Genomic DNA, 24017 nt, shown 5'->3' on the forward strand with positions numbered 1-24017 from the left:
ATAAAGTGACAAGGTACAAAAGTGATTACTTATTTATGACGTTGACTGTACAATGCTTTGAGAATATGAATAAGTGCTATGTACTAAGTGGCAAGTAAAAAAAGGTAGGTATAGTAACTTCTGAAAAAATATCTAGGGGCCGGTGATAATATACGATTTTTCAAATTCACATGGCAAAAGGGCCCATAATATTTTAAAGCAGATTTTAAATTTGTAGCTATAGTTGAATTGACACCATATTCAATTGTTGGGTCACTTTAGAGGGAGCTCACTCTAAAATAAATAAAATGTCATGGGACAATTGACACCAATTGGCCTAGATTCAAACTAGTCAAAGCTTGTACTAGGCAACACATAAATGTACTTAAGCAGATACATAATAATGATATACCTAAATATGTATTTATTAATCGTCCAAGACTCAAGAGACTTTATTATTAATATCTGCCCCGACCGGAGATCAAATCCGGGACCTCAAGCTTCAAAGTAAAGTTCTCTATCCGATCTACAAACACAAAACAAACCTAAATGTGCACCGTCGTCTCTGTCAAGTCCTCATAACCCTAATGTATTTAATATATTGAACAGTTTTTTTTATATAAAGGCAAACACACACCACATACCTTGCCTTCTTAATTTCACCACAGTAATAATTTGTTTGCGGCCACCCGCTGTGCTTATAAACCCACTTAGTTTTAGTGTACTAACACTAAAATCACAGATATTCGATTGACTTGTAATCTTTTTAATCCTAGATAATGATGGAAAAATAACATATTTTTATCTACGCACGACGCACGTAAGTCCACTAAAATGCGTTCAGCAAAAAATGGTTATAACCAGTATTGCAACAATAAATTTTACCATATTTTTAATTTTTTATCAGTTTGTTCTTACGATTAGCAATAAATATATGAGTTTCGAATTCGGAACGTGTGCTTAAACCTCCACAATTTAAATGGTGCCAATTCTAGTTTCAGCAAAATTCTGCCGTTAAAAAACGTCTTTTCTTAGATTTTGATCGCGAACAATACAAGAATAGGACCTTTTTTAAATTGCAATGATGAAAAAATACAATTTTAGTCATAATATACAATTTTGTTTTGTCGCCATATTTGTAGTCATTTCATTTATTTATTGCCTAAAAAATATATTATTATAGTGACGTGAGAAACGTTCATTTGCGTTTGGTTGCTTCAAATCCCATAGTATGAGTATAAAAAAATATGAACTAATTTGACTAATATAAAATAATCATCGATTGGCTCCAGAGCTAATTAATTTATGTTTATCATTGTTTTTGTTCTATTATATAAATATTGAACATATATCGCTACAAGCTCCCGGGAGAAACTCAGATTAATAATAAGATTGGGTGCTCGATTAGAGCAGTTTCACCCTACTATAATAGTCTGAATCCTTGAAACTACGGACCGGGGTAGTCGTAGAACTGCTGGTATGATGAAATCGGATGACGGAAATTGGACCCAGAGCGCAAATAGGTCTACGACTGCTCCCAACCGTATTTTCACGGATTCAGATCGAATTCCAATCGAACATAGTGCGATGCCGCTCTTTAATTGAATTAATTCTTATAATGACAGGAGGTGAACTGGCAATTTCAGAAACCAGTCATTTAAAGAGAAAAGAGACTAAGTAAATATTTAGTGACACTAAGTTTAAGTGAATTATGGTGTAATGTAAGTAAACCAGTAGGTTCCATCTTCTTCCTCATCTCCATTTACCAGGTAAGAAAGAGATCATCCGCTAGTCAGTTAAAAAAATAGATGTACTTATAATATAATTCATAATTCAATTAGCCACTACATTGGCCAGTTGACCATAGGTTTAAAAAAATGAACGCATGTCTGTGAAGTAGTCAATATTTATTTGTAAAGAATACGCCAAATAACGTATTTACTTCTCGGTTGATCTCGGCTTGCTTTGTCCAAAACATCATAGTCTCGACTGGAAAAAAAAACAACAGTGAGCTTTAAAAATTGACATTAAAAATATATAATTCTGTAACATTAACAGTTAGACCATCATTTATATCTACGTTAATTTATTTTTAGCCTCTCAATAAATAAAATAAATATCATGGGCCACTTGACACCAATTGACATAGTCCCAAACTGAGCAAAGCTTGTACTATGAATACTAGACAACAGATAAACGTACTTATATAGATAAATACATACTTAAATACATATTAAACATCCAAGATCCGAGAACAAACTTCAACCTCAAGCTTCGTAGTCAGGTTCTCTAACCACTTAGCCATCCGGTCGTATCTAGAAAAGCCGTTCGTTAAGAAAGTTCTGCGGAACTTTAGTGTTTTTGCGCATTTTGAAGTTCCGTTTATTGATGTTTTTGAATGCTAGATTCTTATTAATAAAAAAAGTATAACACACCTCATCTCCCCTATGTATGGCCAGCATCATGTCGACCTCATGGCTGCCGACGTAGATCTGCGCGCGACCATCATTGCCCACGGTCACGGATTTGCCGGTGCAACTGTTGCCACTCTTACTACCCGAGATCACGTCGCAGTATGCACCGGCCGGCAAGCAGGTCTAGAAAAATATTGGGCAAAATTTTAAAATTACTGAAATAATAACAACTGAAGTTCACGAAAATTAATTACAATGGTATAAGAGATAATGTAGAAGTATAAACCTAAAACAACAAATTGGGAACGTGTCTTTAAATGTTTTATGGTCTTATGGAACGAAAAAAAACTTGTAATCGACCTGGTATAAGCTTAACAGTCGCGAACATTTTGACTTTGATAAACTAAGTTTAACACCTAACCGAGTCTTTTATTCCATAAAGTGGGCGTTAAAACCAACCTGTAAATTCTGATTGAGGTCCCAATTATCATTATTGAAGGCGATGAAAGCCTGTCCACCTCGGCAGAAGGCGATCTGGTTGCTGCCGTTGTCCCACCAGTCATTGACGTTGGTTCCGGCAGCTACGTTCCTGAATGCCACCATTGAGTAGATTTGACGCCAACGGTGCTCGCAAACCCAACCATTGCCGCAAGTGTTGTCCTGAATGGAGAAGAATACTAGAATATGATAAACAACCTTATTTAAGAACAGTGGTTAATACTGTTACGTTCTTGGGGTGGGTTCGCGATTGAAAAGCACTTTTAACACCGATGAATAAGAGTCCTAGGATTTATTTTCACACTGTTACTTAACTTTACAAAACACTTAAAAACAATTCACAGTAATTTCGCACTCTAAAACTCACTTATTAGTCGCGTCGATTCTCTGCGATGTTTATCTCTCGGTATCGCATTCGGAAACTGAAACCGCCGCAACCTCGCCCAGCTTATATACCCCCGGTGAATCGGTCCACAAATTTCGAGAACAGTCCAGCTAGGACGTCATACCTACATCTCGAATGTTCCGGAAACGAGTAGTGTTTGTCTCTTTCATGTGCTATCCCTCTCACACAATTACTAGAATATTCCAAAAATATGGTCATCTGTCTGTCTCTTTCACACATATAGGCTATCCTTGTTACACACCTTCTCGAATGTTCTCAGTATAGCTTTTTCTTTCTAATCGTGCTATCTCTTTCACTTCTATTGAAAATTTCGTCATATACTGAAATGTACTTCAGGGGCCCATAAGGGGTCCTGAAAACGCCTGAAAACGGGTTTTCAGGTTATGGCGTCATCGGATAGAGAGTGGCCTGAAACGGACTGAAAACATGTTTCAGGCGCCTGAAAACGACGGCAACTTGGGTAAAATTTTAATAAACTTATATGTGATAGAGCATCCTCTGAAACGGCCTTAAACGGTATTGCAGCCTACTGAAAACGCCTCCAAGGGCTCGAAAAATACGATCAAAGTTTATCACCTAACCCACCGTCGTAACAATACCTAAGACTAATGCTACCAAAAAATGCGTAAAAACGTTGCATCTCCGCTACCAAAACATGTAAGCACAGAGCTATTGATAACGGAGAAACAATGTAAAAATGGTAAGTACTTCGTTGATATTGGACCTCCGCAATAATATAGGCGCCGCTTTACGAAGGTACAATATCAATGAACTGCAATACATTTGATCATCAGTCATTTATTGACGGTACTCTTTAAATTAAAACAATTATTAATCATATACTTACAGAATTAATTGCAGGGGAAATAATATTTCCATTGCTATCCATTGGCGGCCCAGCTTCAGAATCGGTAAAATCGAAACTGCTCATGATTTGTGGTTCTCCATAAGGATGCGCCAACATGAAAGCAGTAGCCCCTTTGTATTGTTTAGCTTGTTTGTATGTCAGAATAACACCACCACCACCATGTCCTCTTTGGTTGTCGTGGTTATCAATGAAAGTTAATGCATCCTCATGAGCAAGAAGCCCCCATATCGGACCCCAAGTGTTGAGCCAACGAAGTTGGTTGCCACCCGCAAAGGCCCTGCTTAGCTCAAGTCCGAATTTAAACTCTGTGACGGCAGCCAAACCTGTGTATTCGTCTCTTGAAATGGCTTCGTTGCCAAAATCAATTACTTCTTGGTAGATGTAAGGACGAGCGCCTGATGGGAACCCGTGGTCGGTGTTCAAGTTATGCAGTCTGTCGTAAATAACTTGGAGATCTTCTGGCCACATGTGTTTTGCTGCGTCAATTCTGTTTCATACGAACAAAAAGCTTTATAGATGTAAAGCTGAATACATTATTAGGTATTAAATATTCGTTTCATATGAATCAAATTACGTTCAAAGTGCGATGTTTTATTTACCTGAATCCAGCAACACCTAAGTCGATAAGTTTGTTCATGAAACCAACAATCATAAATCGCACGTACTCCGACCGTTGATTTAAATCCTTCAATCCTACCAACTCGCAATTACGAACCTACAACACAGTAATTACATATTTACTATTGACCAAATATCATATCAGTGTAGTGTCTCGTCAGCAATATTGTTTAGAATCGTCAGATAATTATACTCGTAACTCTACCTTCCCGATCAATTATACTTAGGTCTGCCTTGAGTAACAATGCTCAAAGTTCACCATGTCATACTGCATCTAGCACAACTGCAAGATATTTATCATAAAAACATTTTAGAAATTGTTATGCAACGAGTGTAATCATTATGGTAATATCCTATAGCTCAAACAGATTTTTAGGTAAAGTGACTAGGAAAGTTGTGTTGCCACATTTGATGTCATACACAACTACAACTATAGATAAAGTAAGTTTAAATTTACTAAAAAAAAATCATCGTTTCAAACTGGATCAAATATTAAACTTGTTAAAAAATATTACTTTATCGGGACAACATCCATAATCCCATCCGTCTATAACGCAATGAGGCCAGTTGAAGTCTTGAGCTGTATAAGGTACAGCTGGGTACGACCATTGTCTGAAATCAGCTGTACTGCCTCCCGTGCCAATGTTATCGCGGGGTTCACCAGTCATGTGGTTGATGACCGCATCTACGTAAATTCTGAAGAAAAAACAAAAGAAAAGTGTTTTTAAACGAAACAAACCGCTTAAATATTCTATCTATAATTAGAAATGCAAATGTGAGTATCTTTGCTCCATTGTTACGCTTTCACACTTAAAGTAAGTACTCAATCGATCGCCGTAACATATGGTGTGCATATAATTTGAAACCCTGAGAAGGAAAAAGGTTTTTTTTTATTCCAGAAAATTATTCGTAAACGAAGTCGAGCGCGTCAGTTACTTTAGTTAAACTGAATAATGCGTTCCCTTTTTACAAGCTTTTATTTAGTTTCACATGTACCGTTGTCTGTCTGTCTGTCTGTCTGTAATCAAATCTTGCAAGTGAAATTTGACCAACTTCCAGTCTTCCAGTAGTCAGACTGACTTGAAATTTGGAATACTTATGTAAATTGCGTGACAATACAATAATCTGGTAATGACGTCCTGGTAGTTTGGCCAGGATCGTCTCCGCAGGCCGGAACTTTTCAACGGTTAAGGGCATCGGTTTGAAATTTGGTATGCAAATGTAGTTTGGGTGACTATGCAAGTAAAGTCGACAAAAAGTACAGTCAGAAAAAAAAGCTTGTATTAAAAATGTTTTTTTATGGTTAGGTTATTTAAAACTTTGTTTACTAAATCTTTGCGAATTTCGGTAATCGTTTACAACAGATATTTCTGAAGCAATGTATAATGCAATATAACGTTAATATATGTATTGTGAGCGATTTCAGCATTAAATTTTATGACTAACCGGACTCCAGCATCGTTGCAACGACGAACCATGCTGGCAAATTGTTGCTCATCTCCTGATCTTGTCACTAATTTATAGGAAATGGGCTGGTAGCGTTCCCACCACGGACGGTTGTACTGCCATATGATCACGTTCTCGTTAGGTGGTGAGATCTAAAATAATTAAATAGGTTTATAGAAATTGTCTGTTGATAAAAAACGAATGAGTTTCTTCTGCCTGATATCCCATCCAGACTAAATGAACCAATCGGTATCCTTTCATTTCGCAACTAACGTTTGGCAACCTGATTCATTTCGCAACTTTTCATTTCGCAAACTCTAAAACTGTAAATATTTCAGGATTTATTTCAGGGTCATCATGTATATTTACAGTTTCAGAAATAATAAACAGTTGCGAAATGAAAAGTTGCGAAATGAATCAGGTTGCCAAACGTTAGTTGCGAAACATTAGTGAACCGAACCAATCACAAGCAAGATTGTAATGTCAAACGGATCTCACGATACTTATACCACAGCGATATTTCGCATGTCAAAAAACCCTCGTTGGAATCTTTATTCAGTACTATTATCAGGTACCTACCAACTTTAGCAGGTATTTAGGACTTAACCTTAAGCCTTAAGCTTGTGTGAACCAGAAATACTAACAAATTTATAACATTTTCACAGTAATCTTTATTCTTATTTACCTTGTCAGGCATTGTAATATCATTAACATCGTATCATATTATACAAAAACCAGGGGTTTTGCAGATGCGTTGCCAACCTAGAGGCCTAAGATGAGATACCTCATGTGCCAGTAATTTCACCGGCTGTCTTACTCTCCACGCCGAAACACAACAGTGCAGGCACTGCTGCTTCACGGCAGGATTAGCGGGCAAGATGAAACTTTATATTTAAATATAATTTATAACTTTATAATTATGGTACTTTGTCTTAATTTATGTTGCAAAACGAAAACGACCACTAGTTGGCTTTTAACGAAGTATACCTGAATCCCACCAAAGCCTCTGGGCCCAAGGAACCGTTCGCACTCGTCGGCGATGTCGTCCCACTTCCACTCGAAGAGATGCACCATGGTGGAGTGGCCCGGAGCGTAGTATGGATTCTTATACGCCAACGCCAGGCCGAGGCCTAGCAAAAGGATAGCTACCCGAATCATCCTGTTAAAGAAATAAATATCTAAAACCTCACTTAATAATACATTTGTTTGTTTCGGTTGGTATGTTTCGTACGTCACTTATATCATACCTACTTTCACTTATCTGCTCAAATTATTTATTTTCACTTGCAGGAAAAAGTAAATTTCGATTTAGTCTTAAGCCCCGTTTTTAAGTATCTTTTAAACCAGATTCAACGTCTACCTAAACCGAGAAAAATTATAATATTCCTATAATAGTTTCGTGTTTTACTTTATGTTATGCAATGCAATCTAACGTTTTAAACTTTCGTTGTTTTTCACTCATACTCTTAGTCAAAATACTACGAACGGGACTGATCACGCTAATACACACGAGTAATATTTACCTTGCCGTTTCGGCAACATTACAGTGGCCGTGGTCACGAGTGTAGACTCCTCTACTATAACGTCGAGGTAAATATTACTCGTGTGTGGTAGCGTGATAAGTCCCGTTCGTGGTATTTTGACTATACTATGCAATCGACAAAAAAACAAACAAAATTTAAATATCTAATGACCTATAAATAGTTATTTGTGTCACAAGGGAGCAAAATGGTGTATTTACGGCGAGGGCGTATATTGAATTCAGAATGTAGCGAGGATTCTACAATAGAATCCTGAGCGTAATGAGGGATTCAAATATTAACGCCCAAGATGAAAATAATTTTGCTCCCGAGTGGCTCATACAACTTTTTACACCGAGCATTAAGAAACTTAAACATATATATATATAAATATTATTAAAGAACAACCAGCACAGAAAATGGCGTGGCTTTACAATTATCAACTTCAAAAAATGGCATTTGCAATAAAACACTTAGAAAAGCCTTGAACAGAAAAGTTGTACTTTGCTCCCTCTCGTCAGGGAGGGAAAGTTACTTTTCTGAAAGAGAGGTGTGAAAAAATACTTTTCTCTCAAAAATTACCGTAAAAGTTGACATTATTCTTTACATATCAGTGTATAGTTTATGGTCAGCGAAAAATTAAAAAGTTAAAAAGATTGCAGGTGCTCTAGCTCGACAATAATAAATTAGCGCGCCTGCAATCAGACACAAAAAAATTTAAAAGTTTAAAAGGCCATGGAAATGTTGGCACAAGTCGTATACAGCCAAATCGAATGGGCGGTAAATTCTATGTTGTATCAGATATTTTGTTGGAACATCAGACTTTTTTTATTGGGTCTGAAACAGCTTGTGGTGTTTTCGACGGAAATATACACCTGCAGTTTATTTTTTAATGAAAAAAGGCGGGAAAGCATAAGACAAATATTTGAAATAAAATTGAATGTTATGTTATGATATATTTTGAGAAAAAGTTTAGTCTATTTCAGAATTATTCATCATTTTTGAGAAAAGCTTTATATTAGTCTCGGCTGGAATAGCAATTGCTGGCTTCGTATTAGTTATACGTTTAATACTCATACTCAGCCAGCAATTGGCTACTTCCAGGCCACGACAATAATCTACTATTGTTCACCCGCAATCTTACGATGGTAACCTATTATTGACAGTTCATTGATATGAACCACTGCAAAGTAACGCCTGATTCTATAAATTGAATATCTAACAACCACATACGGTATGTGACGTACCTGCCTGCCTTGTTAGCACTACACTACTAATTTGTTTGTGGCCACCTGCCGCGCTTATCATCCAACGTTCATCAAATCACAGCTATTCGATTAACTTCTACAATCTATTTAATTATTGATAAAAATAGTAAAAATAAGATTTAATTGTTTACTCGAGGCATATCTGTCATAAGTGATTAATTCAACTGAACGTGAAGATTTACTCAAAGATTAGGCTGAATCCGGTAGATATCTATAATAAAATCTGTAGGTATTTTTTTCCTTGTTCCCTGTACATTTATAACCACCTTACATAACCAGCACAGGTAAGGGCCATATTATTTCCTTAATAAATTAGGTCCTGGCAGTTCGCCAGCCGCTGCCACGACGCGCTCGCTTCGCTCTCTCGGCTCGCGCGTTTTGTGGTTGTACACTTAACAGTCTTCGCTTCGAACGCGGTCGTACCTAATTTTCCGATACCTAAATTGACGGTAAAAGTGACAATATTAAAATCTGTTTTAAATAGGATTTGGCCCTTTCCAGTGCTGGTTATGTAAGATAGTTATGTACCAGGAATAATTATTACCTAACCTTTTCATTTTGGTTTCGTTCGCGAAACCGTTATTTTTAAACCGGTTTTAAGGGAACATTTCCATAAAGTTCTTGTCAGATTAACCGGTTTAGAACAATAAAAACCGGTTTATTCCTGCACAGAATAAACGTCGCAGCCCGCCGCCGGCCGGCCAGCTGTCACTTGTTGAATAAACCGGTTTATTTAGGTTACAGTTAAGTTCTTAAAAACGTTCGCGTTCTTATGAAAGTTCGGAGTTAAACCGAAATAAACCGGTATTTACCGCTATATTACAAAACGATTCCGAGCCTTGTACAATACAATACATATATAATTTATAAAAATATTGCAAAAGCTGTGTTAGTTCAATTATACTTTATTAAATTGTTTTTATTTTTTATCCAAGTAGCATTTGAAATGCAGTATGGGTGAATACTAAAAAGTTGCACACTATTAAAGCTGCGTTAGCAAGTAGTAATAATTTCCATTAACTTTTTCCATTGTGACATGAAAATTAAGCATACCATTTGTATGGAAATTACATGGATAGTGATTACAACGTCATTATTATTACTAATATTTTAAATCCTGGTTTCATTCCGTTTATCTGCATCTAAATCTATCTCCTAAATACGTTAAGTTTTACTCTATGAATTCTAAGCTATAAGTGACTCCTGTTATATATTTTTTTATTCGACTGGATGGCAAACAAGCAAATGGGTCTCCTGATGGTAAGAGATCACCACCGCCCATAAACATCTGCAACACGAGGGGTATTGCAGACGCGTTGCCAAGCTAGAGGCCTAAAATGGGATACATAAATGCATATATGACCCTAAAAAATTGAAGTGCCCATCTAAGCAATGCGATGATAAAATAAAGAAATAAACAGCGTTTATAGGTTAAGAAATTCACAATTATTATTTTTGAAAAGGTCGTGCATGGACGCATAAGACGGAAAAATACCTAAAGAGAAGCCTAAAGATTTCAATAGTGTTACAAAATTAGTATTTCATGTTCGGTTAATGCTGAATAATATATTAATCAACTCATTAATTATAAATTAATCTGATAAAATTTAGGATACTCATTCTTTGTTCAATTTAAATCAGATTAATTTTATGATTATTACTCAAATAAAAAAAAATGATGTACAGATTGAATTAAATGAAATAATATTTTATGATTGGTTTTTTTTTGGAGTCTTTTTGTATTTTTTATTTCAACTCCAAATTTGTTACCTACTTTTACGGATATCCCGTGAAACCATATCGAAAAAACAAACTGAGACATGGATGCACAGAAAAACCAGAAAAAAGAGATCAGCACTGGGAATCGAACCAAGGTCCTCAGCAATCCATGCTGCGTGCTATAACCACAGCAGCAATCACATGGTTTTGAAAAATCAATTTGGGTTAGGCTTTTATATATTATACTTCACGTGTACAATGCATTTAACATAACACAAGCTTTGCTAAGCTTACTTTGGGACTAGGTCAATTACTAACGTGATACAGTAACTTTGGGTTAGCTTACCTGTATACCTAGCCTAAAGATAAATCATGATTATTTATTATGTGAGTGAATTCAACGGCAGTTAAATCTTAGTATGGTTTTGCTCGTTGCATTATTGTAAAATGTTATATTGTTTTTGTATTTAGTAAATAAATGGAAAAAAAAATTGGTGTGAATTGTCCCGTGATATTTATATATATTTCTAATTAACTGGCCACTCCTGTGTCGAAACAATTATTAAATTTTATCCACGAAAAATTACGACACGCTTCGCAGGCAGGTGTACCATCGCGCAGTGAACGTCGGAATTGAAGGGGCGCCCGCGGGGCCACGCCGCTCTCCCCCGCACCACACCTCAACGTTGCTCTGTCTAGACGGCCGAGTTTAGTGGCTTTAAGTTCTTTTGACTTTGGAAACACTAAAAATTTTTTTACCACTATCCATCCATACTTTCATACTTGCATACTATATTATACTTCCCTACTATATATATAATATTATAAATTCGAAAGTAACTCTATCTGTCTGTCTGTTACGCTTTCACGTCGAAACCACTGAACCGATTTTGATGAAATTTGGTATATAGGTAGTTTGAACCCCAAGGATCAATGGATCAAAGGTAAGGTCTACCTAAACTTGGAAGATTCCGTATAAAATACGAAATCCTTAGAAAAATAACACTTACTTTTTTCGTAATGGCTACGGAACCCTATTTTGAGCGTGTCCGATACGCTATTGGGCGGTTTTTTGAAAATTCAATCTGTGAGGGGATGTTAGTTTATTTGGAAGGTCGTCGTTATCGAAGATAAATCGATGGTTCTTTATAAAACTTGGCATTTGGGCACTTATAAGAACTAAATTGATATTTGTTCAAGCGTTTTTGAAAATTTTACCTGCGAGGGGATGTTAGCAGAGGGGATGATGGTTTACCATTACGGCACCTGATAAGAGATAAATAGATATTTGTTCGCGCTTTTTTTTATTCTTCCTGTGAGGGGGTGAAATAGGGGATGAAACTTTATATGGAAGATTGTAATTATCGAAGATAAATCGATGGTTCTTTATAAAACTTGGCATTTGGGCACTTATAAGAACTAAATTGATATTTGTTCAAGCGTTTTTGAAAATTTTACCTGCGAGGGGATGTTAGCAGAGGGGATGATGCAGTGCTAGCAGAGCCTTCTAAGCTCATAAGCAAAATGTACGCGATGTGGGGTCATTTTAGATGGCTTATTGATATAGACAGTCAGACATGAAAAATTATGATTTTCAGATTTTTCTTATTTATTGTGCTATAAGAGCTACCTTTATGCAAAATTGCAAGTTTCTTGGACAGCCGAAAGTGCCCTTTAACTTTTTCTGTTAAGGCGATTTGTATGGAAACACCTTTTTAATGACTGTAGCTTTTGATTGCCTTGACTTAGAAGTTTGTTTTTTATTACAGCTTCCGGGACTATTGACCTGAGTTTAGGGTTTTAATTTCAACTTGATACCTCCGCGCATTAGCGAGACCAGACAGACGGACGGATGGACAGCAAAGTGATCCTATAAGGGTTCCATTTTTTCCTTTTGAGGTACGGAACCTTGGGTTGCTGGGACGATTCTAATTAATACCTTAATTGTCTAAATCCGTCCAGCGGTTTGAGAGATATGCGGTAATAGTGAATATTACATCATCATCATCATCCCAGCCTATATACGTCCCACTGCTGGGCACAGGCCTCCTCTCAGAACAAGAGGGCTTGGGCCATAGTTCCCACGCGAGCCCAGTGCGGATTGGGAACTTCACACACACGATAGAATTGCTTCGGAGGTTTGTGCAGGTTTCCTCACGATGTTTTCCTTCACCGCAAAGCTCGTGGTAAATTTCAAATGTAATTCCACACATGAATTCCGAAAAACTCAGAGGTGCGAGCCGGGGTTTGAACCCACGACCCTCAGCTTGAGAGGCGATAGGTCAAACCACTATGCCACCACGGCTTTTTAAGGCTTTTTAATATTACAAACATACAAGATACGCGCGAATAACAATACCTCTCCTTGCAGTCGGGTAAAAACTAAAACCACTTTATCATGGATTAAAAAGATTATACAGTATCATTAGTAAAAGTCGTGATTTGCGCGAAAGATATAAATTGAACATCGCTGTGGGTGGCTATCAGATTCGTGTGTGTGCTCAAACCAGGACCGAGGTATGTCGGGCATTTAAAATGATCACTAACATTTTTCAGAATAATTGAGAAACTCTCTTTCTCATTTCTTATACAAGATGTTTTAAAACATAACTAGAATATTTTAGAAGATGGCTACGTTAGTTCTAGTGAACATCGGTCCTCGTAATGACTTTTCATTGGCAGTGTAGATTTAAAATTTAGTTACATTTTTCGCTCAATGCGGGAAAAATTATCAATAGGTACAACTAAAATCGTAAAAAAACATATTCAAGGGTGCATAGTATAACTATCCCAACTACCTGCTGAATCATGCAGGAATCATTTGAAAATACCTTTTGTATGTATTTAGTTAATTGATTGAAACCATGAATCCCAACATATTATACGAGTATTTTCGCATTTATAAATACCAACATTTTAACCTTTAAACGTTGTTGCATTTTTTTTTTCAGTACGTTTGATGAGTTTTGACTATGTAGATAGTGTAGATAACAACATTAATGAGTGCGTTCGTTAAATTTCCAATTTGGTAAACAAAATAATTACGGTTTTATCTCAATTGAAGTGACGTCATTAGAATTTTTGGATTACATATTTTTATTTTCATTTACTACAATAAATTGTCTTACATTTAACCTGTGTATGTAGTCAGCTACACACTATAGCACACATATATGTATACACACACACACACACACACACAAACATAAGCAATATGTTATATTTCACAATTATACCTGGGGGCACGGCAGTGTCCTCGCCAAGTCAAGGATAAATATGTAGGTGTATTTATTATTTTTGGTAGTTCGTGCGTATCAGTGATTGTTACTTGTTAATTGTATAAGTGTCTTAATACCGAACCGCTGATCTTCTTATCACAGGTTATCCTAGCATGAAGATTGATGTAGTTAACAAACCTTTCATCTAACGCCTTTACTTTCATTTGTTATGTATAATTCTTGCATAAATTATAATTATTATTATAATTATGTAGGATACTCTGACACGCTTACTAATGGAAATTATGAGCCTGTTTTTGAGAGAAAGATGTAATATATAGGAATATAATTGTACAGTCTAGCAGTGCTAGTAGTAGCGGGTATGATATTTAAATCTATTTCTTTTTCAAAAACTAACCACACTTAGGTAGTTCTGCTATTTTTAATGCATGCAGTACTTAGGTCACTACGTGAGCTAGACCGGGTTTTTCACCTACATGGAGTTCAAATACGTCACTGACTCTTCTCTTCGTTTTTTAAGCAAGATGATGCGTGTCATCCTGCTTATGTTGGGCCTCAGCCTGGCGGCTGCGTATAAGAACCCGCAATATGCATCCGGTCGCAGCACCATGGTGCATCTCTTCGAGTGGAAATGGGATGACATCGCTGCTGAGTGCGAGCGGTTCCTTGGGCCGATGGGCTTCGGTGGCATTCAGGTATGTACCATGTTAAATTAATATTAAAAGATAATCTATTAAAGTTTTCTGGTTATTATGAATTATTCAGTCGAATTACTTTAGAATCGTGACGTTTATCGATTATATACCACATAAACGATACGATACGATATATAACATATAATTTCTTGTACCCAAATGGTTGTCTGGAAGAGATCACTTTTAAGCGATAAGACCGCCTATTGTCTACCCTTAATCTAAGTGTTTATATCATAAGTTTTTGTACTGCTTTATGGTGTGCAATAAAGAATATTTGTATTGTATTGTATTGTAAACGATTTTGTTTACAGCCAATCGTTTTAAAAATAAAAGTTTCCAAAATTTGTTAGTTTTGTCTTCGAACAATTTAATCTGCGATTTGTACGTAGTCCATTTTCTAGAGTTGTTCAATGTCTACTACTAAAAATACTTTAGACTTTATACTCGTATCTGTTGAATACTGTAGATGTTACGCCTATGTATCATAGTTATGGTTCATTTAGGCGCAACGAAAAAACGAGCATTAAAATGCAAGATTTCGTTAAATTCTTCTGGAGTGAACAAAGAAACAGATCATTCATCATTCGATTCGTCGCTTAGCAGTTAGAAAAAAAACTTTCTATCTTATGCTTTGCAAACTCGACTTTGGTGCAAGTTGATGCAAATAGGAAGTAAGAATTTCAAGAAAGAAAATATTTGAAAAAATGGTTTTACTTTTACTTCGGCTGTTGGGCGAGAAAGGTCCTTGGGTGGTGGCCACGAACTAGAAGAAGAAGGAGTTGGATGGCCCCACTCGATGTATTGATGAAATCGCGAGAAGTTGCGGGCAACCGGTAGATACAAGTAACGAGTTGTCGTTCATAGTGGCGTTTTAAGGGGAGGCCTTTGTTCAACAGTAGACGTCTTCCGGCTGATGATGTGTTGAAACAAATTTTCAAATCAGAACAATGTTCCATTATGCTTTTGATACTCACTTATTACAAGTTGTCACACTTCTCAAGTTGTTGGTAGCCCTGGGGGTACAATTTAAAAGAAACTTTCATTTGAAATAAATTATAATGGAATATATTACTGAGCCTTTAATCTCCCACTTAAAGTTGCATTCTTATCTAGGAAAATCTAGGGAGGTACATTGTGGATTTAGATTTTTAAAAAGCAGCTTCTTAATATCCAGAATATTTCAGATTTCTCCACCCAATGAGAACCTAGTGATCTGGTCAATGAACCGCCCCTGGTGGGAGCGCTACCAGCCCATTTCCTACCGCCTCATCACTCGTTCTGGCAATGAGCAACAATTCACTGACATGGTGCGCCGATGCAACAATGCTGGCGTCAGGTTGGTTTCCATCTTTGACTATTTATCTAAATAAATCGCCTCTAGGTTGGCAACGCATCTGCAATCCCCCTGATGTTGCAGGTGTCTTTGGGCGGTGGTGATCTCTTACCATCAGGAGACCGACTTGCTCGTTTTCCTTCCAGTCGAACAAAAAAAAATAGGCTAGGCATACTTTAAAGAGCTGTTCTTGCAAGTCATTATTTCTCACAGAATCTACGTGGACGCCATCATTAACCACATGACGGGGACTTGGAATGAAAACGTTGGTACTGGAGGCAGTACTGCCAACTTTGGCGAATGGCATTACCCCGCAGTCCCATACGGCCGCAACGACTTCAACTGGCCCCAATGTGTCATTTCTGGAAACGACTATGGCTGCTGTCCTGATAGAGTAAGTTTGAGCGCTTTACATTTTGGGCCCGTATCTTCAAAGTAAAACAGTAGGTACCTATCACTATACTGCAGCATTAGCTGAGTTTGCTCCTTTTGCCGCAGGACAGACTACTTGCAAAGTTATATATTTTTTAGACTCTTTTTATATAATCTGTGCTGTATTGTACTATTTTACCTTGTATTGTTTATATTGTTGTAGTGTTAGCAATTAAATATTTTCTTTCTTTCTTTCTTTCTTTACTGCCTTTCGTGCATAGGCACAGGACTGTCATTGACTTCGGATTGCGCATCTTGTCTTGTTTTATACATATATCGGGAATAGGGAAATAGGGAAAGAAACGCAAGGCGAAACTAAATGATCCTTTTAAGAAATCTCTCTACGGGTGTCATATGTTCAGATCCTAATATAATAATTAAATTATATAATTATTAATATAATATTAATTATATAATTATTATTTTTAAATTATATCGTCTTCATTGATGAATTTGAATACGGTGGACTGTTTCTACGGTCAGCCTGTGTTTGTTCGATAATCTAATTAGCGTTTTGTTATTCTGGTTTTAGGTCCGTAATTGCGAGCTATCTGGACTGAAAGATTTGAATCAGGGTTCAGAGTACGTGCGTCAACAGATTGTCGGCTTCATGAATCGACTTATCGACCTTGGCGTTGCTGGATTCAGGTAAACAAAATAATGTTTTTTTTAATAATAACAGTGATATATAAATACAAAACCGGCCAAGTGCGAGTCGGTTTTGTATATGTGGCTATGAATATCTAGTGTTAACAGAGCCCCTTTCCTAAACAAAATGTACGCAGCGTGGGGTTATTTTAAATATGGCCAGAGACATAAAAAACAAAGATTTTCTGACTATTGTATTCACACAAAATTCCAAGTTTCTAGGACAGCTGAAAGTACTCTATAGGTTTTGATTTACCCGCAATTTTAAGCGATGGTTATTTCTTTATATAGAATCGACGCAGCAAAACACATGTGGCCAGGCGATCTTCGTGTCATTTACGACAGGCTTAACAACCTTAATACCAATCATGGATTCCCATCAGGTGCTCGTCCGTACATTTACCAAGAAGTTATTGATCTGGGTGGCGAGGCCATCTCTAGGGATGAATATACCTCTTTAGCCGCAGTGACTGAGTTCAAATTCGGCATGGAACTTAGCAGAGCATTCCAAGGAGGAAATCAACTCAGATGGTTGGCAAACTGGGGTCCTCAATGGGGTCTCTTGGCTCACGAAGATTCCTTGACCTTCATTGATAACCATGACAACCAAAGAGGACACGGAGCTGGTGGTGCCATCCTGACTTACAAGCAAGCTAAGCAGTACAAGGCAGCTATCGCATTTATGTTGGCACATCCATATGGCGAACCTCAATTGATGAGCAGTTTTGACTTCACAAACACCGAAGCTGGACCACCTATGGATAGCAGTGGAAACATCATCTCGCCCTCCATCAATTCCGTATGTATTTCGTCTTCGCTTCGAGGGTTTAGGCCATTAACGAATCTATAAAAGACTTTTGGTTTAACCAGTTCACATTTACAACATTCTTTTTGGAACTTTTAGGATAATTCATGCGGAAACGGCTGGGTTTGCGAGCACCGTTGGCGCCAGATTTACTCGATGGTTGACTTCAGGAATGTAGCTGCAGGAACCAACCTCAACGATTGGTGGGACAACGGCAGCAACCAAATCGCCTTCTGCCGAGGTGGACAAGCCTTCATTGCTATTAATGGTGATAATTGGGATTTGAACCAAAATCTGCAGGTTAGTTTTGTGAACCTATATGAAAAAGTTTAAACTAAATAGTTTAGATTAATAATATTTAGATTTACTCATCTGGCGATTCACTTTAGTATTTCTGTCGTCTGTTACAGTTTCGATCTTTACCCTGTAGAAATAATTGATTTATCTATTGAACAGTTTCTTTTTTGCCGTATCCCAATATTAATACTTAAATAGTAATACTATTAGCTTCTTTCACAAGATGTATTGTTTTTGCGTTTGTTCATCAGGTAGGAAAAGGAAACATCAAATATCCATCGGCACAGACTCTAGTTTTAGAACGTAACCAGACAGGCTATCTTCAAATGTTTTTGTTTTTGGCAGACTTGCTTGCCAGCGGGCACGTATTGCGACGTGATTTCGGGCAGCAAGAATGGCAACAGTTGCACCGGCAAGTCCGTGACCGTGGGCAATGATGGTCGCGCGCAGATCTACGTCGCCAGCCATGAGTTTGACATGATGCTGGCCATACATAGAGGAACTCGCGTAAGTACCTACTGAGTTCTAGAAGGGCAACTGATAAAATACATGTTGAGCTGATTTCAAAGTCTTCTTTTGCTATTGGTTTATTCATACATGCTGGATACAATAAAGCCTTGAATTGAGTTGAAAAAATAAGGATCAAAAAAAGATTCTTGTATTTCAAGGAGAATCTCATTATGAACGTGAATGACAAAATACGCAGACAATTGGATATAAATTAAATATACTCAAACTGCTTAATTAGAAATTAATTTTAAATGCAAACATTAGAGCCTAGTAGTAATAGTTAAAAAAAAAGTATTTGCCATGTAATTAACGCATTTTTTTCAGTCGAGCCTGTAAAGCTGGAGCAGTAACTAATGAAAAACATAGTGGATCCGAAGACAACAAAATGAATACAAAAACAATACAATTAAATAAAGAGGTTTATTTTGCAACAGTAGGCATGTAACAGTAGGTATTCTTTGTAAATAAACATTGGCTGCGGATTTAAAACTTGTTTTATTTAATTTTAGTAAATAACCTGCTAAATTGCAACAGACAGTTCAAAGACCCTGATATCTAATAAATAAGTCAAATAAACCTCACTAATGGCCAAAGTACTGTTTTTTTTTTTATTTTAGTGGCGCAGTTGATTTAAATTTCAATATTGTTACCAGCTGATAATAAAAAAGCAGCAGGCTGATAGAAAAATATTTTCATGGTTTTTTGTAGTCGGTTCAATTTTTTGTTATATTTTTTTTCTGTATGCAATATCTGTCATTTGATTGCGATCGCGAGCTCCAGAAACGTTAGGCAATACGGCCTGAATGTGAGAGTGGACAGCAGCGCTCTCGTATGTTGCCAATCCGGAATCCAGCACTGTGGTGTGGTGTGGAAAAGAAGGGAAAACTAATAGACTTTTTCTCAAACATGCTGTGTAATGTTTATGTTGTGTTCCTTAAACTAGGCTTCAAAATATACTGTTGCAAAACAAGTCTTTTGTTTCAATGCAAAACGTCAAATATCCACGATAAAGGCCATTATACACGACTTGAAACTAATAATCTGAATTTTTATGGTTCATTTATTAGTTACTGAATAAATTTACAGGATTATGAATATTCTATAAAATATGTAAATATATAAATATTACCGACGCGTTTTACGTCAAATTACAATTTTATTTACAAAATAAAGTATTAATGTAGCTGATTAAATGGGCTGCAGTTCGTGTATAATAGCCCTAAAAGCCGAACAGCAAACACAATAAAAAAAATTTTGGTGGGAAAATTGACAAGTGTCATTGTCTTTTTTTTGATTGACTGGACTTGGGCTTTAACCATTTTGCAAATATTCCATTGTCATTTCAAAAGTTTCGTTAAGAAACGTTTTTTATTTTTGCATTCCGTTATATGTACCTACATGTTTTTTATAGCAATTTGATTTTATTGGGATTATTGTAACGTTTTAAATCATGTTACGATGAAATAAACACTTATTAATAGATGGCAGTTATAATTTGAGTCTGGTACAATTTTAGTTGTCTTACGAATAAAACATTGATTTCTTGGAGTTTTTATTTCTTTTAGTGCATGTTTGGGAAAAGCACTATACAAGCCTCGGCGTGAAAGAACATGTCTATACATACTCGGCCTGCAAGCCTTTCTTTCCCGGTCTCTGCAGTAATGTACTATTTCTCAAACATGACATGAAATATTGACGTTGTGTTACAAATAATAGCCTGAGAAGTATGGCGATGCAGGCGCTGTGACTCGCCTGCCTGCGCGCGGTCACTCTAGCGGCCTGCAAAGAGATTTCAATACAACCTTGCAGGCCGCTGGCCGGCAATGCGACCGTCTTTTGTTTCATTCAACGCGCGCTCTGCGACACGGCGCACGCCCAGCAGCACCCACCCCGCAGCCGCCGCGCCAGTAGCCAGCGCGACACGCGCGCACACAACAGGGCGACCAGACTAGCGTCCCGCCAGCTTCATTTCTTGTTTTATTTTATTTCATGTAATGTTTGAGAAAAAAACTATACAAGCCTCGGCCGGAACCTGGAGTTGCCGGCCTCGCATCCCTATCCGGCCGAGCGTGGACATGATGACTTGATGGTATCATGAAGATTCACAACTGGTCCTCTATTGACGACCACGAATACTCTGTCAAGAGTATGTAGCTACTTAGAAGAAGATCGTTTGTCCAAACCAAACCCCTGACCTAACAGTGGCAGCACCTATATTTATTGATGTGGGCATTTTTTTTTGCGAAACCTAATAGCACAAAGGATTAGGGAAAATAGATGGGTTTCGAGCCACGAGCCTCAGACTGAAAGGCTGTAGGCATAGATAGGTCATTTTGCCCATGCATTAGGTAATGAAGAAAACAATACCTTAATAAAATGAAGGGTCCACGGCAAGAACATATCTAGTCACCTAAGCAACTTTTTCAATTACGAGTACATAGCGGTTTGAAAGTTAGTCATCACGAACAATTACTATGGTTACCATGTCTTTAAGAGTGAAAAAAAAATATTTTATGTTGTTTTCAGATATACATGTTCAATGGTAACTCATGGTAGATACTTTAATTTTTTTACTATCACAATTTAAAAAAAGTTGACTAGACATGTACTTTCCGTGGACCCTTCAAATGTTGTTGAACTTTATCACATGTCATGCAACAGTTACTTTGGTCAATTTGCAGTAACTGTTATTAGGTTATTACTTACATGGCGACCAAAATAACCCAAAAATGTATAGATAATTAAACTGGACATGATACCAAAATAGAAAAGATAAAATAAAACACTCTTAAATTTACTTTGAACATCAGATTGAATGAATCTAAGTAAGTAGTAGACTTAATCTAGCCATATTTCTCAAAAAGAAATAATTTTCAGTTTTACTTTCTTGCCTTTGAGTGCGTTTACTATTAATAATTCAGTGAACTCCGTGTAAAGGGGACCTAGTTGTTTAGGAGATCTAAAGAGTGCCTTATACCAAATTATTGACTTCATTTTACTCCCTTGTTAATTAAAATTTGCCTAATATTTGCCAAATACTGCGCATATAGTTTTTTTTTGTGGATGCAAGTGGCGAGTTATCGTTAATTGTGTCGGTCTGAGGGGGAGGCCTTTGTTCAGCTGTGGACGTCTTCCGGCTGATGATGATAATTAATGTTTTATAACTGTTTCTTATTCGACTTTGGGCAAAATTTATCAATTTCGTTCATTAGGACACTCATTATCTAACTTAATTTTCGTCTTTGACATTCGTTTATCTTCATATTATTATTTCATGTTAGTTGTACTTTTGTTAGACATAGACCAAAATCCAAGCTAATATATAAATGCGAAAGTAACTATATCTGTTACCTTTTCACATCTAAACCGCTGAACCGATTTAAATGAAATTTGATGTGGAGATAGTATGAGACCCTGGGAAGGATTATTTATCTCGGAAAATTTTATAACTACCGTGGGATGGAGTCGCTGGCAACAGCTGGTAGAGTAATTAACCGATTAGGTAATTATTTCTGATGAATGAAGAACCATTTAATTCTGGCAACATGCATGACACACACAAGCTAATTGAAACTTCTAAAAGAAATGGAGCTTATTCAAAAAGCACATTAAAGTAGATTGTGCCTTCGGTTATACTAAATTAAAAGTACCGTTTATTTATCACCGCGATATTAGCATAATACGTACTATTCATACTCGTATTTGTACAAATTCAATTCACTGAATTGGTTTCATTTCATGCAAATCTTCCTACCGAACCCTTGGCGATCTCCTTCAGACTTTTTTTATGTAAAAGTCTTTTCATATGTAGCCAATTTCAGAAGTAATATTAGATACGAAAGAAAAATGTTTCAGTAAAGTGCTATTATAGTTTTTGTATTATTGGAATTTTCTCTAAGTAGGCATATTTTTATGACGATTTCTACTTTCAATTTGTGCATGTTTAACACGCAATTAGAATTCCCAAACATTTTAGGTAAGTTTTTGTACGAAGAAAAAGTAGATTGTACAACAAGAGCATAAAACGAGCCATTTTACCCGAGGCATATAGAGGTGGATAGACATGTCAAGGGGTAAATGGGTTTAATGCTCGAGTTTTACACTCTGCTTTTTAGTTTTGTTTTTAGTTTTATATAAATTAAAAAATATTACAAAAATATGTAAGTAGAAACTTCTTTGTTTGTGGCTGTTTACACCTGATTGCCTTGGTCTTAGACGAATATTTTACTTTATGCACTAGAGCATAATAATTCATTTTATGTCCCCTCGATCTAGCATAATACGAACTTTACACCTGCAGCAAGTGAAAAATAGCTGCTTATTAGTTCATCTCAATTTTGTACAACTTACTTTAAGGGGCTGTTTCACCATCCATTGATTAGCGCTAACTGGCAGTTAGGTGTGATGCCGTCTCTATTTGTTTTGTTCGAATAGACGGAGACGGCATCACATTTAACCGTCGGTTAACGCTAATCAATGGATGGTGAAACAGCCCCTAACAAAAATTAACTTCCATGAACTATGGGAAATGGACTTGAATTAAACAAGTAGTCAATCACGATCTGTTTTCTAAAACTGAAAAATCTAATATAACATGAGATGTGCAAAAGATAAAAACAATGACTAATCATTTTTTTTATCTTTTGCACATCTCATGTTATAATTTAAAGTGGTTGGATCCAAAACACGGTGTTTACATGTATCTATTTTCAACAGGTCACGCGTAGATCAATGAAGTCAATAAGCATTTGTGGCAGACTAACGTAACGTGCGCTTTTGTAAAAAAAAACACATTTTTTAGGGTTCCGTAGCCAAAATGGCAAAAACAAAACCCTTATAGTTTCGCCATGTCTGTCTGTTTGTCTGTCTGTCCGTCCGCGGTTTTGCTCAGGGACTATCAATGCTAGAAAGCTGTAATTTTGCACGAATATATATATAAACTATGCCGACAAAATGGTAGAATAAAAAATTAAATTTTTTTTTTACCCCTATTTAAAACCCTATTTCGGGCGTGTCCGACACGCTCTTGGCCGGTTTTTTAATTAATCGGCAAAGCCACATATGGTGTTAGAGTTTGTGAAGTTAGGGTTGGTAGAGTAAGGACGAGTAGAGTTAGGCTTGGCTCTACTTTAGATCTGATAACTTTTTAACACTGCAAGCTATATATTCTCGTTCTGGCAATATTTTACAGGAGAATATTTTAGGTGGGATAATAATTTCAGCTGTCTGGATGGACCGACGGACGAACAGACAAACCAACAGATACACAAACGGACAACAAAGTGATACAGAATAGAAACCAAAAATAAATAAAGAAGTAAA

The 24017-nt window shown here is 36.6% G+C and overlaps 2 protein-coding genes across 3 annotated transcripts; one reads left to right on the top strand and one right to left on the bottom strand.

Annotated features, from left to right (window-relative positions):
• Window positions 1–1869: 1869 nt before the first annotated feature.
• On the bottom strand, window positions 1870–9100 carry LOC141436771 (alpha-amylase 4N-like). Of its 2 annotated transcripts, none has more exons than XM_074099809.1 (9): window positions 8997–9100; window positions 7217–7388; window positions 6230–6381; window positions 5299–5479; window positions 4765–4880; window positions 4145–4652; window positions 2853–3053; window positions 2415–2576; window positions 1870–1968 (listed from the first exon to the last, which is right to left on the bottom strand). In XM_074099809.1, the coding sequence occupies exons 2-9, from the start codon at window positions 7385–7387 to the stop codon at window positions 1957–1959; spliced, it is 1503 nt and encodes a 500-aa protein (XP_073955910.1). In that variant the 5' UTR covers window position 7388; window positions 8997–9100; the 3' UTR covers window positions 1870–1956. The 2 variants fall into 2 exon arrangements, with proteins under 2 accessions (XP_073955910.1, XP_073955912.1); XM_074099811.1 differs by having other exon boundaries at window positions 8983–9004.
• A 4046-nt stretch (window positions 9101–13146) lies between these two features.
• Window positions 13147–19184, top strand: LOC141436742 (alpha-amylase 2-like). Its single transcript, XM_074099768.1, has 9 exons — window positions 13147–13253; window positions 14496–14670; window positions 15855–16006; window positions 16217–16397; window positions 16968–17083; window positions 17375–17882; window positions 17988–18188; window positions 18531–18692; window positions 19020–19184. Exons 2-9 carry the CDS (start codon window positions 14500–14502, stop codon window positions 19029–19031), a joined length of 1503 nt encoding a protein of 500 aa, XP_073955869.1. The 5' UTR covers window positions 13147–13253; window positions 14496–14499; the 3' UTR covers window positions 19032–19184.
• Window positions 19185–24017: the final 4833 nt, after the last annotated feature.

This window comes from Choristoneura fumiferana, chromosome 17, assembly GCF_025370935.1.
Source record: "Choristoneura fumiferana chromosome 17, NRCan_CFum_1, whole genome shotgun sequence".
Classification (NCBI taxonomy): domain Eukaryota; kingdom Metazoa; phylum Arthropoda; class Insecta; order Lepidoptera; family Tortricidae; genus Choristoneura; species Choristoneura fumiferana.